The sequence below is a fragment of the Tursiops truncatus genome, chromosome 6 (genome assembly GCF_011762595.2).
Source record: "Tursiops truncatus isolate mTurTru1 chromosome 6, mTurTru1.mat.Y, whole genome shotgun sequence".
In the NCBI taxonomy this organism is placed as follows: domain Eukaryota; kingdom Metazoa; phylum Chordata; class Mammalia; order Artiodactyla; family Delphinidae; genus Tursiops; species Tursiops truncatus.
Window position 1 is genome coordinate 5,480,135 of NC_047039.1, and position 16,525 is coordinate 5,496,659.

The 16,525-nt window shown below is 39.2% G+C and overlaps 1 protein-coding gene across 1 annotated transcript in view; it reads left to right on the forward strand.

Moving 5' to 3' along the window:
* Nucleotides 1-16,525, forward strand: part of GALNTL6 (polypeptide N-acetylgalactosaminyltransferase like 6) — a 1,145,577-nt gene that overhangs the window by 472,240 nt on the left and 656,812 nt on the right. The window contains exon 3 of the mRNA XM_033857546.2: nucleotides 8,143-8,281. Within this exon, the coding sequence (XP_033713437.1) occupies nucleotides 8,143-8,281 (139 nt within the window). The remainder of the gene's footprint in view (nucleotides 1-8,142; nucleotides 8,282-16,525) is intronic.

Below are 16,525 nucleotides of genomic sequence, written 5' to 3' on the forward strand. Positions count from 1 at the left end.
CCTCTAAGAGTTTTATAGTGTCTGGCCTTACATTTAGGTCTTTAATCCATTTTCAGTTTATTTTTGTGTATGGTGTTAGGGAGTGTTGTAATTTAATTCTTTTACATGTAACTCTCCAGTTTTCCCAGCATCACTAATTGAAGAGGCTGTCTTTTCTCCACTGTACATTCTTGCCTCCTTTTTCAAAGATAAGGTGACCATATGTGCGTGGGTTTATCTCTGGGCTTTCTATCATGTTCCATTGATCTATATTTCTTTTTTTGTGCCAGTAGCATACTGTTTTGATTACTGTAGCTTTGTAATATAGTCTGAAGTCAGGGAACCTGATTCCTCCAGCTCCATTTTTCTTTCTCAAGATTTCTTTGGCTGTTCAGGTTTTTTGTGTTTCCATACAAATTGTGAAAATTTTTGTTCTATTTCTATGAAAAATACCATTGGTAGTGTGACAGGGATTGCATTGAACCTGTAGATTGCTTAGGGTAGTATAGGCAGTTTCACTGTGTTGATTCTTCCAATCCAAGAACACGATATATTTTTCCATCTGTTCGTGTCATCTTTGATTTATTTCATCAGTGTCTTATAGTTTTCTGCATACAGGTCTTCTGTCTCCTTAGGTAGGTTTATTCCTAGGTATTTTGTTCTTTTTGTTGCGGTAGTAAATGGGAGTGTTTCCTTAATTTCTCTTTCAGATTTTTCATCATTAGTGTATAGGAATGCAAGAGATTTCTGTGCATTAATTTTGTATCCTGCTACTTTACCAAATTCATTGATTAGCTCTAGTAGTTTCCTGGTAGCATCTTTAGGATTCTGTATGTATAGTATCTTGTCATCTGCAAACAGTGACAGTTTTACTTCTTCTTTTCCAATTTGGATTCCTTTTATTTCTTTCTCTTCTCTGATTGCTGTGGCTAAAAATTCCAAAACTATGTTGAATAATAGTGGTGAGAGTGGGCAACCTTGTCTTGTTCCTGATCTTAGTGAAAATGTTTCAGTTTTTCACCATTGAGAACGATGTTGGCTGTGGGTTTGTCATATATGACCTTTATTATGTTGAGGTAAGTTCCGTCTGTGCCTACTTTTGGGAGAGTTTTTATCATAAATGGGTGTTGAATCGTGTCGAAAGCTTTCTCTGCATCTATTGAGATGATCATATGGTTTTTCTCCTTCAATTTGTTAATACGGTTTATCACATTGATTGATTTGCATATATTGAAGAATCCTTGCATCCCTGGGGTAAACCCCACTTGATCATGATGTATGATCCTGTTAACATGCTGTTGGTTTCTGTTTGCTAGTACTGTGTTGAGGATTTTTGCATTAATGTTCATCTGTGATATTGGCCTGTAGTTTTCTTTCTTTGTGACATCTTTGTCTGACTTTGGTATCAGGGTGATGGTGGCCTGGTAGAATGAGTTTGGGAGTGTTCTCCTGCTATGTTTTGGAAGAGTTTGAGGAGGATAGGTGTTAGCTCTTCTCTAAATGTTTCATAGAATTCACCTGTGAAGCCATCTGATCCTTTTGTTTCTTTGAACATTTTTAATCACAGCTTCAATTTCAGTGCTTGTGATTGGTATGTTTATATTTTCTATTACTTCCTGGTCATTCTCAGAAGGTTATGCTTTTCTAAGAATCTGTCCATATCTTCCAGTTGTCCAGATTATTGGCGTATAGTTGCTTGTAGTAATCTCTCATGATCCTTTGTATTTCTGCAGTATCAGTTGTTACTTGTCCTTTTTCAATTCTAATTCTGTTGATTTGACTCTTCTGCCTTTTTTTCTTGATGAGTCTGGCTAATGGCATATCAATTTTTTCTTCTCAAAGAACGAGTATTTAGTTTTATTAATCTTTGCTATTGTTTCCGTCACTTCTTTTTCATTTACTTCTGCTCTGATCTTTATGATTTGTTTCCTTTGGCTAACTTTGGGGCGGTTTTTTGTTCTTCCTTTTCTAATTGCTTTAGGTGTAAGGTTAGGTTGTTTATGAGATTTCAATTTTCTTAAATTTACCAAAGCTTGATTTGTGACCCAAGATATGATCTATCCTGGAGAATGTTCCACGAGCACTTGAGAAGAAACGTATTCTGTTGTTTTTCGATGGAATGTCCTATAAATATCAATTAAGTCCATCTTGTTTAATGTGTCATTTAAAGCTTGTGTTTCCTTATTTATTTTCATTTTGGATGATCTATCCATTGGTGAAAGTGGGGTGTTAAAGTCCCCTACTATTATTGTGTTCCTGTCGATTTCCCCTTTTATGGCTGCTAGCATTTGCCTTATGTATTGAGATGCTCCTATATTGGGTGCATAAATATTTACAATTGTTATATCTTCTTCTTGGATTGATCCCTTGATCATTATGTAGTGTCCTTCTTTGTCTCTTGTAACATTCTTTATTTTAAAGTCTATTTTGTCTGATATGAGAATTGCTACTCCAGCTTTCTTTTGATTTCCATTTGCATGGAATATCTTTTCCCATCCCCTCACCCTCAGTCTGTATGTGTCCCTAGGTCTGAAGTGGGTCTCTTGTAGACAGCATATATACAGTTCTTGTTTTTGTATCCATTCAGCCAGTCTCTGTTTTTTGGTTGGAGCATTTAATCCATTTACATTTAAGTAAGTATTGATATGTATGTTCCTGTTACCATTTTCTTAATTGTTTTGGGTTTATTATTGTAGGTCTTTTCCTTCTCTTATGTCTCCTGCCTAGAGAAGTTCCTTTAGCATTTGTTGTAAAGCTGGTTTGGTGGTGCCAAATTGTCTTACCTTTTGCTTGTCTGTACAGGTTTTAATTTCTGTGTCAAAACTGAATGAGATCCTTGCTGGGTAGAGTAATCTTAGTTGTAGGTTTTTCCCTTTCATCACTTTAAATATGTCCTGCCACTCCCTTCTGGCTTGCAGAGTTTCTGCTGAAAGATCAGCTGTTAACCTTATGGGGATTCCCTTGTATGTTATTTGTTGTTTTTCCCTTGCTGTTTTTAATATTTTTTCTTTGTATTTAATTTTTGATAGTTTGATTAATATGTGTCTTGTCCCATTTCTCCTTGGATTTATCCTGTATGGGACTCTGTGCTTCCTGGAGTTGATTATTTCGTTTCCCATATTGGGGAAGTTTTCAACTATAATCTCTTCAAATATTTTCTCAGTCCCTTTCTTTTTCTCTTCTTCTTCTGGGAGCCTTATAATTTGAATGTTGGTGCAATTAATGTTGTCCCAGAGGTCTCTGCGACTGTCCTCAATTCTTTTCATTCTTTTTTTCTTTATTGTGCTCTGTAGTAGTTATTTCCATTATTGTATCTTCCAGGTCACTTATCCGTTCTTCTGCCTCAGTTATTATGTTATTGATTCCTTCTAGAGGATTTTAAATTTCATTTATTGCGTTTTTCATCATTGTTTGTTTGCTCTTTAGTTCTTCTAGGTCCTTGTTAAACGTTTCTTGTATTTTCTCCATTCTGTTTATGATATTTTGGATCATCTTTACTATCATTACTCTGAATTCTTTTTCAGGTAGACTGCTTATTTCCTCTTCATTTTAGGTCTGGTGGGTTTTTACCTTGCTCCTTCATCTGCTGTGTGTTTCTCTGTCTTCTCATTTTGCTTAACTTACTGTTTTGGGGGTTTCCTTTTTGCAGGCTGCAGGTTCATAGTCCCATTGTTTTTGATGTCCACCCACAGTGTGTATGGTTGGTTCGGTGGGTTGTGCAGGCTTCCTGGTGGAGGGGACTGGTGCCTTTTTTCTGGTGGATGAGGCTGGATTTTGTCTTTCTGGTGGGAAGGACCACGTCTGGTGGTGTTTTTTTGGGGTGTCTGTGAACTTAGTATGATTTTAGGCAGCCTGTCTGCTAGTGGTGGGGTTGTGTTCCTGTATTGCTAGTTGTTTGGCATGTGGTGTCCAGCACTGGAGCTTCCTGGTCATTGATTGGAGCTGGGTGTTAGCATTGAGATGGAGATCTCTGGGAGAGCTCCCACCGTTTGATATTACGTGGAGTCAGGAGGTCTCTGGTTGTCCAGTGTTGTGAACTCGGTTCTCCCACCTCAGAGGCTCAGGCCTGATACACGGCTGGAGTATCAAGACCCTGTCAGCCACACAGCTCAGAAGAAAAGGGAGAAAAAAAAAGCAAGGAGGAATAAAAATAAAATAAAATTAAAAAGTTATTAAAATAAAAAGTATTAAAATAAAGTTTAAAAAAGTAATTAAAAAAATGAAGAGAGCAACCACACCAATAAACAAATCCAGCAGTGATAACCAGCATTAAAAAGTAAACTAAGATAAACATAAAACCAGAAACAAATTAGATGCAGAAAGCAAACCCCCAGTCTACTCCCAGTTGCTCCCAAAGTCCACCCCCTCAATTTTGGGATGATTCGTTGTCTATTCAGGTATTCCACACTGCTGGGTACATCAAGTTGACTGTGGAGATTTAATCTGCTGCTCCTGAGGCTGCTGGGAGAGATTTCTCTTTCTCTTCTTTGTTCACACAGCTCCTGGGGTTCAACTTTGGGTTTTGCCCCACCTCTGTGTGTAGGTCACCTAAGGGCGTCTGTTCTTCACTCAGACAGGACGGGGTTAAAGGAGCAGCTGATTACGGGGCTCTGGCTCACTGAGGCCAGGGGGAGGGAGGGGTACGGATCGCTGGGTGAGCCTGCGGCGGCAGAGGCCAGCATGATGTTGCACCAGCCTGAGGTGCACTGTGTGTTCTCCCGGGAAAGTTGTCCCTGGATCACAGGACCCTGGCAGTGGCGGGCTGCACAGGCTCCTGGGAGGGGAGGTGTGGTTAGTGACCTGTGCTCGCACACAGGCTTCTTGGTGGCGGCAGCAGCAGCCTTAGCGTCTCATGCCCGTCTCTGGGGTCCGCGCTTTTCGCCGCGGCTCACACCCGTCTGTGGAGCTCATTCAGGTGGTGCTCTGAATCCCCTCTCCTCGTGCACCCTGAAACAGTGGTCTCTTGCCTCTTCGGCAGGTCCAGACATTTTCCCGGACTCCCTCCCGGCTAGCTGTAGTGCACTAGCCCCTTCAGGCTGTGTTCATGCTGCCAACCCCAGTCCTCTCCCTGCGCTCCGACCAAAGCCCGAGCCTCAGCTCCCAGCACCGCCCACCCCGGCGGGTGAGCAGGCAAGCCTCTCGGGGTGGTGAGTGCTGGTCAGCACTGATCCTCTGCGGGATTCTCTGTGCTTTGCCCTCTGCACCCCTGTTGCTGTGCTCTTCTCAGCGGCTCCGAAACTTCCCCCTCTGCACCCGCAGTCTCTGCCCGCAAAGGGGCTTCCTAGTGTGTGGAAGCGTTTCCTGCCTCACAGCTCCCTCCCACTGGTGCAGGTACCGTCCCTGTTCTTTTGTCTCTGTTTATTCTTTTTTCTTTTGCCCTGCCCAGGTACGTGGGGAGTTTCTTGCCTTTTGGGAGTTCTGAGGTCTTCTGCCAGTGTCCAGTAGGTGTTCTGTAGGAGCTGTTCCACGTGTAGATGTATTTCTGGTGTATCTGTGGGGAGGAAGGTGATCTCCACTCTTACTCTTCCGCCATCTTGAAGGTCCTCTCTCAGGGTGTTAGTTTTTATTTTATCTTCCCTTATGCTTCCTTCAGTGCTCTCCCTTTATGTAGATCCAGGTTTCTGACCTATATCATTTACTTCTTTTTAAAGAACTTTTTTTAAAACATTTCTCACAAGGCAGGTCTAATAGGAACAAATTCCGTCAATTTTTGTTTGTCTGAGATGACCTTACTTCTCCTTCAGTTTTGCAGGTTAGTTTCACAGGGTATGGAGTTTTACATGGGGAGGTTTTTTCTCTCAATTCTTTAACTCTTTCACTCCACTCTCTTCTTGCTTACATGGCTTCTGAAGAGAAGTTGGATATAATTCTTATCTTTGTTCCTCTGTAGGTAAGGAGTTTTTCCTCTGTTTTCTTTTGAGATTTTTTCTTTATCTTTGATTTTCTATCGTTTGAAAATGATATGCCTCTGTGTAGTGTTTTGGTAATTTGTCCTGCATTGTGTTCTCTGAGCTTCTTGGATCTGTGGTTTGGGGCCTTGGATTTGTGGTTTCCTCATTTGGGGAAATTTTTCTGTCAATGTTTTTTCAAATAGTCTGTTCCTTCCTCTCTTCTCCTTCTGTTGTTCCCATTATGTATATGTTACATCTTTTGTAGTTATCCCATGCCCTTGGATATTCGGCTCTACTTTCTTAAGTTTTTGTTCTATTTGCTTTTTGGATTTTGAAGATTCTATGGATAAATCCTCTGGCTCTGAGAATCTTTGCTCATCTGTATCCACTTCTACTCATAAACCCATCAGAAGTATCCTTCATTTCTTTTAAGGTGTTTTTTTATCATCTATTTTTGGTTCTTTTTTAGGATTTCCATCTCCCTGCTGACCTTGCCCATCTGTTCTTGCACGTTCTCTACTCTTCTGTTAGGACCCTTAGTATATTAACCAGAGTTATTTAAAATTCCCAGTCTGATAATTCTTACATCCCTGCTGTGTCTGTTTCTGATGCTTTCTCCATCTCTCCCGTCTCTTCGAGTTGTGATTTTGCCTTTTGGCATGCCTTGTGATTTTTTCCTTGATAGCTGGATATGATGAACCAGATGAAAGAAATTTCTGGAAATAAGCCTTTCATGATGTGGTGTAGAGGTGTGGTGGGAGGGCAGTGCCCACAGTTTCGTGATTAGACCTCAGACTTCTGGTGACCCTGGGCTTCTGAACTGTGAATTTTTCAGCAGTTTCTCAGGAGTTTTCTCCGCACCTGGGCAGAATGGTTAGAGGCGGCTAGAGTCAGGAATTTCCCTTCTCTTGGGTCAGTTCGGCTCCACAGGATACACCAGAGCAGGTGGGGCTCTGGTTAACTAGTTTCCCCTGAGGGCAGGCCTTACTGAGAACACCAGGGTGCTCTGACATATTTCACAATGGTTCCTTCTCTCCTCCTCCTGCCAGGAGCTCAAGAGAATTTTTCTTCAGTACTTACTCTGGGAACTTGGTTGAGCTCCTGGAGATAAATCTCAATAAAATTGGAGCCTCTCTATGACTGGGTCTTCCAGAAGGTTTTTACTTCTCCGACTTGTCTGCTCAGAGCTCCCAGCAATTTGTCAATTATAGTTCAGGTTTCCCTACCCTGGCACTGGTTCCTGGTGTTTGTACTCATGAGCCCCTACTCTGGTAAGCCTTAGCTCCTGTACTCCACTGTCTGCCTCTGTTGCCCCGTGTCCTCTCCTCTCTTCTGGATCCAAGAAGAGCTGTTGGTTTTTTCAGTGTGTTCAGCTTTGTACTGGTTGTCAAGACAGAGTGGAAACTTCCAACTCCTTACCTGCAGAACCAGAAAACAGAAGCCTTAAATTAGATTTAAATTAAAAAAACCTACAAAATATTTACAATGTACGTAATTAAGAAAGCTTTAGCAAACATAATATGTAAATTGTTCTTAAACTGTTTTTTAAAATCTCCGAACAATCATTTTACAGTGTAAGAAATACAAATGATAGGTGTATGAAAAATTAATTTTATTATTAGTCAAGAGAAGGCAAGTGTGTGACTAATATATATTTTTACCAGTAAATTTCAAAATAGTATCTAATGCTTCTGGGGACGTGTGAAAACTATCTACTCACTCTAAAGGTAGTCTGGGAATTTTATTTGTAAAATAAAATTTACACCCCGCCACCACTTCCAAGTATACCTAACTAGGAATATTAAGCAAATATGTTTATTTTAACGTTGTTTATAATATGTAAAATTGGAAATAATTTTAAAATATATCTTCAGCAGCATAGTGTAAATTGGGATGCAATGAAATAATATCAACTAGCAGAACTCAGTGAAGTGATGACTTTTATACAGTTATGTTGGAGAAAGTCAAATTATAAGGCAGTATGTATATTAGAACCTGTATACAGATGTTAGCAAACATACACGTAAACTCTTAGCAGTGGTTTTCTCTGAGAGATAAGATTATACTTTTTACTTCTGTGTCGCTTGCTTTTTAGCATGAGTGTCTCTCTAAATGAAATAAAATAATATAATAAAATCTTGCTGCTAGAGCTGTTTTTGGAGCATAGTAACAGGCAACTAAAGAAACACACGCATTCATGTCTTATTATCTGTTCTAGAAGATGAAATGGTTTTGACGCAGACAGTAATCCCTTTTTCTCTTCTCCTGCTAGGGAAAGGTGAACATGGGAAACCTTACCCCCTCACTGAAGAGGACCACGATGAGTCAGCTTACAGGGAAAATGGTTTCAATATTTTTGTCAGCAACAACATTGCTCTAGAGAGGTCCCTGCCAGATATCCGCCACGCAAAGTGAGTGTCAGCTCACCTCTGTGCAGAGCGGTTTTTCTTTTGTCTCTTTTGATTCATATGTTTGATGTATATCATGGTGAGATACACAGTGAAAACCTTTGCCCTATTAATTTTATAGAAGCTGTTTATACTCTACAATCATATATATATTTTGGTTTTTGTTTTTTTATTGAAGTATAGTTGATTTACAATGTTGTGTTAGTTTCAGATGTACAGCAAAGTGATTCAGTTATATGTATGTGTATATATGTATATAGTGTGTGTGTGTGTGTGTGTGTGTGTGTGTGTGTGTGTGTGTGTGTATTCTTTTTCAGATTCTTTTCCCTAAAGAAACTTGATGGTTACCAAAGGGGAAAGGTGGGGGGGCGGATAAATTAGGATTTTGGGATATATACACTACTATATATAAGATAACTAACCAACATAATCTTAAATACTTTTTATTTAAATTGAAGTAACCTTTAAAATTCCAAAAGAGTCACTGTCGACTCTCAAAAACTTAATATCTATTTTCATAATTAAGTTGGCGGTATGATCTCCATTTAAACCGAAGTGCTTTCAGATGACATCTATAACTTTGTGTTGATCACGTACATTATGAAGCTCATGTTTTTCTCTGGTAATTAGTGCTGTCAGAACTGTCTACACGTGCATGCCTTCGACCGACTGCATTCTCACCTCGGCCTTATCAGTGCCATTGTTGTTACATTTTCTTAGAAAGTGCCTAACATGAGTGCATCCATAATCTAAAGGTAGTGCTTGGTTGCTCAGTTTCCCATCACTTAGGAATTGCTTGTGGCTTGTCAGTTGACAGTGGGCTCAGTTTTTACTGAATTGTAGCTAAATATTGTAGTCTGAATGGAAACAAGAAGAATATTACCTACAGTTGGCTGAAAGCCTTCTTCTCTCTGTCCACCCCTGTCTAATCCTAACATTGCTTAATGTACTTTTTTTTCTTGTCTGTTATGGTTTTCTTATTAGCATATGCTATGCCAAAAGTATGCCAAGAACATAGAATGTGGGCAGAATTTGAAATTGTGGCGTTGTCATGCATATTTGTTAAATCTATCCAGCTAATAGAGTATATTGACTTTTGCAGTTCATCTTCCTTTAGAATCATTGGTGTGAGAGAAAGAAAATCGGAGAAGATAAAGGGCATAAATGAAACCAGGACTAGAAATCTAAATTAAACCAGTAATGTACATTACGTAAATCTCCTTGTGCAAAAATAATTAACCCATTAGGGAAAAACAAATCAGTATATTGTGGTTTGGAGGACTACTTTTTAGTTGCCGTATTGTATCTTTATAAATTTGTTTGTTTGGTTTTTTTTTAACATCTTTATTGGAGTATAACTGCTTTACAATGGTGTGTTAGTTCTGCTTTACAACAAAATGAATCAGTTATATATACACATATGTTCCCATATCTCTTCCATCTTGCGTCTCCCTCCCTCCCACCCTCCCTATCCCACCCCTCTAGGTGGTCACAAAGCACCGAGCTGATCTCCCTGTGCTATGCGGCTGCTTCCCACTAGCTATCTACCTTACGTTTGGTAGTGTATATATGTCCATGCTTCTCTCTCACTTTGTCACAGCTTACCCTTCCCCCTCCCCATATCCTCAAGTCCATTCTCTAGTAGGTCTGTGTCTTTATTCCTGTTTTACCCCTAGGTTCTTCATGACATTTTTTTTTCTTAAATTCCATATATATGTGTTAGCATACGGTATTTGTCTCTCTCTTTCTGACTTACTTCACTCTCTAGGACAGACTCTAGGTCTATCCGCCTCATTACAAATAGCTCAATTTTGTTTCTTTTTATGGCTGAGTAATATTACATTGTATATATGTGCAACATCTTCTTTATCCATTCATCCGATGATGGACACTTAGGTTGTTTCCATCTCCGGGCTGTTGTAAATAGAGCTGCATTGAACATTTTGGTACATGACTCTTTTTAAATTATGGTTTTCTCAGGGTATATGCCCAGTAGTGGGATTGCTGGGTCATATGGTAATTCTATTTGTAGTTTTTTAAGGAACCTCCATACTGTTCTCCATAGTGGCTGTATCCATTTACATTCCCACCAGCAGTGCAAGAGGGTTCCCTTTTCTCCACACCCTCTCCAGCATTTATTGTTTCTAGATTTTTTGATGATGGCCATTCTGACTGGTGTGAGATGATATCTCATTGTAGTTTTGATTTGCATTTCTCTAATGATTAGTGATGTTGAGCATACTTTCATGTGTTTGTTGGCAGTCTGTATATCTTCTTTGGAGAAATGTCTATTTAGGTCTTCTGCCCATTTTTGGATTGGGTTGTTTGTTTTTTTGTTATTGAGCTGCATGAGCTGCTTATAAATTTTAGAGATTAATCCTTTGTCAGTTGCTTGATTTGCAAATATTTTCTCCCATTCTGAGGGTTGTCTTTTGGTCTTGTTTATGGTTTCCTTCGCTGTGCAAAAGCTTTTAACTTTCATTAGGTCCCATTTGTTTATTTTGTTTTTATTTCCATTTCTCTAGGAGGTGTGTCAAAAAGGATCTTGCTGTGATTTATGTCATAGAGTGTCCTGCCTATGTTTTCCTCTAAGAGTTTGATAGTTTCTGGTCTTACATTTAGGTCTTTAATCCATTTTGAGCTTGTTTTTGTGTATGGTGTTAGGGAGTGATCTAATCTCATAGTTCTACATGTACCTGTCCAGTTTTCCCAGCACCACTTATTGAAGAGGCTGTCCTTTCTCCACTGTACATTCCTGCCTTCTTTATCAAAGATAAGGTGACCATATGTGCGTGGGTTTATCTCTGGGCTTTCTATCCTGTTCCATTGATCTATCTTTCTGTATTTGTGCCAGTACCATACTGTCTTGGTTACGGTAGCTTTGTAGTATAGTCTGAAGTCAGGGAGCCTGATTCCTCCAGCTCCATTTTTCGTTCTCAAGATTGCTTTGGCTATTCGGGGTCTTTTGTGTTTCCATACAAATTGTGAAATTTTTTGTTCTAGTTCTGTGAAAAATGCCAGTGGTAGTTTGATAGGGATTTTTAAAATATAAAAAAATTACTGGTTTGCTCCTTAGGTTTTATGTGAATTTGCATTTCCCAATAGTGTTAAGTGAAGAATTAATGTGAAGAAAAAATCCATTTTCCCCTAAGCTGAATGCTTCATATATTGGACTACACCTTCTATCTAGCAAAATTATTCCCATGTCACCTGAAATTATCTACGGTAATTCCCACTACCAAGAACGTTTCTAGTTATGAGAAATTTTAATACCTAATTGCACACCCTCAAAGATGCATTAAATTGCATTGTTGGCATAATAAATATGCTCAGAGCATAATTTCCATCCACTCCACCCCGACATTGCTAATCTTTTCATGCGTATTCAAGTGGAAATATTTGCAGATGAAAGCAGTGCAGAAAATCATGGAAGTCAAAAGAAAGCTGATGTTACCGTTCTCCACAGAGAGTATATTTTTAATGCCACTACCACCTTTTGAGAAAAGATATTCTTAGGCAATAATGGAGAAGAAGATGGAAAAATGGAAAGAAAAACATTTTGAAAATTTTATCAGAGCTACTAAATTTATAGTATTGGAGGGTATTTTCCTAAATGTTAGGAAAGAAAAATATGGCTAAAACATGGTGTGTGACCATATTCTTACTTCCTGAGGCTGGGTATGTAATAGGACAGACGCTAGTAAAATGATACCAAGAAGAGAACTCAAACAAACAGACGGTCTTAACAGAAGATTGGAGAAGCATGCCAGCAGCATGTTAAGTGTGAGAACCCAGGAATGGTCATTTACTTGGTTAGCCCAGTTTCTGACTCTCAGTAATGCAGGAAGCGAGATGAGATGATGCCTCTGATTTTGTCAGCCTGCCACCTGCAGGAAACGGGAAGCCAAAAAAGTCTTACAGGGATCCCGCTGTTTAAAGTCCTGTGCTTTTGACCTCGGTTATGCTTCCCACAATGCAGGCATAGATAATTACAGGAGTATGTGACTCTGTCCTTCAAATTGTAAAAGCAGCTGGACACAGATTCCAGTGTTATCAATTTAAGGAGGCTGCAGGTAATTGACCATGGCTCGTTTATATTGACAGAATCTATGGAAGAGAATGCAAAATGTATGTGACTTTTATAATCAAATGTAACAGTTCTAAGAAACTTTGCATTTGCAGTCAGCCAATTCCAACTACCGGCTCAGAGTGCCAGGAGAGAGGACGTTATTTTTCTTTGCTTTAGGATTTTGCAGTGGAAAATATCCGGGAATACCATCTTGCAATTTTCCTGAACTTGATCGTTATTCCAAAACACATCATCGTGGTTCTTACTACACTGTTCTGCATGATAGGTGACTCTCTGTGTATATGCCCATGCTCTTTACCTCTTCATATTCTCAAAAATGTTCATGGTTCTAGGTGCTTTGACATGCTTAGTGCACAGTCTAGTCCACTGTGAGGAATATTTAGAACATGAATTACTTCAGAAATCCCAATCCAGAGAGCACTTGTATTTGTCTCACTGCTTACTACACTAGCATAAAAATGAAGAGCTTTCTTTTGGCTTTGTTATTTCATTGAATCAGTAATAGATTCCCATTAAGTAGGAAGCATAGATAAAGGCAAGTCAGTTGGCATGTGTGCAGTAATTTAAATCTATACAGAACAAGAACATTTTTACTTATATCCTAATAATAAATTTCAGTCTTTTAACTTACATTTTGAATTTCTTGTGTTTTTTTCCAGTTATTTTTAGCATCCCCTTATCTTGTAAATTACATTTTAGTTTTTCATGCCATCTATGCTTTGGTCTTGTCAAATTTTCTACCTCTTCTTCCGTAGTCATAGCCTGACACTTTTGGTTAACTTTTGTACTTTTTTGGAGAAGTATCTATATGATGATAGTTTAAATACTCACTGTTTTCTTCAGTTACTCCCTAATTACGTCTATATCCATAGTACCTGGGCTCAATCTCAGAGCACCTGAGTTCAAGCTGTCCTTAGAACATCTTATTTTTCCCGTTTTATCTAATGCAATGTCGATAAGAATTTTACTATGAGAGCTTCTGCATGACAAATGTCCAGTCACTGGATATCTGGCTGGCCTGGTTAGTTTTTCCTCACCTGTATTTTGATTGTGCATTTTCTTTGTATTCAGTCACCCATTGGGATGTCACGCCTTTTGTATGCTGTAGAACATCTTATTTTGACTCTAAAACATGTATTTAGAGTACAAAATACATATAAAATAAGGGGGAAGAAAACCATGGAAGGATGACCTGCATAGAAAAGAAATTCTGATAAACTTATGCATGAATATATTGTTAACAAGGGAAAACTAAAGAATAGTTGAGCAAGTATTACTCCCTGGATATGAATACATGTATCAGCAGTTACCACAAGTACTCCCAAACCATGCTAGAATTAATGTGTGTAAGAAGAAATTACATTTATGAAAACAGGAAGTATGTGAGATTAGGACACATAAGAGTCATGAATAATAGGAGAGTTGAGATCAGCTTTGCAGAGAGTTGAGATCAGCTTTGCAGAGAATTCAGGTAAATGCATCATTGATGTAAGGTTCATTCTTTGCTCTTATAAAAGAATCCAGATACCTGTTCATATGCATCCACATTAATTACGATGCAGTTATAAGGCGGCTGAGTAGCTGGGATATTTTTGAGTTAAAGTACTTCTACTCTGAATTGTGGCTGTTCGTTTTCATTTAAATGTTCCTTTTCGTTTAACTTATATTCCCAAGATAAGGAAGTTTGAGCTTCATGCCTTGACAACAAACAAGATACTGAATTTTAATAGAAAATTCTGAGAGATCTCATCTTTTGAAAACATTTAGGAGAATTCTGACAACCTCTTGTCATGATAGCATTATGGGATTGCTCTCAGCAGTGTTGCAGATATATCAGATTAATCTATCACAACCCTGCTCTCTGCACAATTTCTAAACCAATGGAGAGATTGTCTCAGAAATGGTTTGAAAGTAAATATTACCTTTATTATTATTATTACTAATTTATTTATTTACTTTTGGCTGCATTGGGTCTTTGTTGCTGCGTGCGGGCTTTCTCTAATTGTGGCGAGCAGGGGCTACTCTTCATTGCGGTGCGCGGGCTTCTCATTGCGGTGGCTTCTCTTGTTGCGGAGCACAGTCTCTAGGAGTGTAGGCTTCAGTAGTTGTGGTACATGGGCTCAGTAGTTGTGGCTCGTGGGCTCTAGAGCACAGGCTCAGTAGTTGTGATGTGTGGGCTCTAGAGCACAGGCTCAGTAGTTGTGATGTGTGGGCTCAGTAGTTGTGGCGCACGAGCTTTGTTGCTCTGCAGCATGTGGGATCTTCCCGGACCAGCGCTCAAACCCGTGTCCCCTGCATTGGCTGGTGGATTCCTAACTACTGCGCCACCAGGGAAGCCCTTACCTTTATCATTGATCAGAGTCTATTGGTGGGCGTGGTTTAGACCTGGGCCAAGCGTGATTTCTAATAGAAGGAGGCGCATTCAGCCTTCCAGTCACAGACATTGCCGAGAAAGGACAAATGTAGAATTTCGGGCATGGAGGGCAGAGGGAGATGTCTGGTCTCTGCACGCAAGTGGGTTCCCGTGCACAAAACTGAAGCAGAAGCTGAGCCAAGCATGATAAACTCTGTAACTCAAACTCAGCAGTCATGTGTCTTTCCTCCTCCTGGAAGGGACGTCTGGGAGGATGGATGGAGAGAGGGTGGGGTGTTAGCATAACAGCTGCCCCTCCACCCAGGACCATCTGTGGAGGGAAGGGACCTCCTCCCTGGATGAATAGGGCACAGTATCTACTTTGTATACAAGGAGAAAGGCAAATTCTCGATATACACAGATTTGGAGTAATTTTTCTTTTTCAATTAGACTCTAAGTCTAATCATGCCTTCCGGAAATTATGTTGAATAATAATTATTAAAAAGTTAACTTTCCTGACTTGGACCGTGACGCTGAACCAGGCAGTTGTCATTCTGATTTTCTACTTACCCACTTTTCTAAGTCAGGGTGCTGACTTTCTTTATGTCTCTCACAGAGTATTAAGATAAATACGATTGGTGTCAGTTCTACCAAATCAGCTGCACCATGATCTATTCAGTTATTTCTTTTTCTTCTGATGATTCTCCTTCTGATTTCCTTCCTTCTTTTGCATTCATATCATGAGGAGATAAAATATAAAGAGATCAAGTGAACTACAGTTCAAAAACATAAATTGCAAAAACGATTAAATTTGGGGAGTCAGATTTGAGTTTATTAGGAAAAATAATTATGTGTGTCCAATGTATTTTAATATAATGTAGTGAATGTGATAGGTTGGTATTTATTTTAATTGTGTGTGAAATGGAAAGTGTGATTTAACTGCTCTGACTCTGGGCTATTGAATGTTAGAACTCATCCACAGAAATGTTTGAGGTTAGCCATCCAAAAATGTGCAAGGATTTTCTTAAAATTTCTCAAGTTCAAAGGCTCCTCAAAAGCTGGGGAGGCACTGCCTTCCTTTCATGTTTTCATTATGATTTACTTGTGAATTTGATGAAGTATCTTTTTTTTTTTTTCACAAATCAATTCTGAAGCAGATTAAGCTAAAGGACTTGTGCACTCCAGTCAGGTGGGAATACTGCCCTGGAAGAGTTTGGAAGTGTATCCTTTGAATCAAATGATGCTCTAGCATAGTGTATGTCTCAGTATGACTGAAAAAAGACAAAACAGTTAACTCCTAAGCAGCAGATTGAGGGAGGAACGACCAGGAACTACAGATAGGAAGTAACCTTTCAAAACTGCAATTGTTTTGAAGAACTGAATAATTATTTGAATAATATTTTTTGAAACCCGGCTTACGCAACCTAGTGTAGCCATTAGTACATTAGTCTGTTTCTAAGGGCCATTAAAGAAAAGCCATGATAGTATAACAACAGAAATGTACACAAGTATCTCTTCCATTGGCTAAAGCCTGAAAGACATGGAAGAGTTTTTACCACTGTAACTAAAGATGTATGCCTGTTGAAAGGAGAATCCTCCAAGGATAGACAACAGTTCAAGAGTTGTCAGACATCTCATCTCTGGAGTGAATGACAGATCATACAGCAGATTCGTTGAAAGGTAGAATGTGGACAAACACAAGGGCATGGGGGTGTGAAAGAGTAGCGGTGGGAAGTTGTGCACACACACAAAGCCTTCTAAAAATACCCTAAGTATGTTATATAACTTTCCCAATGTCACCATT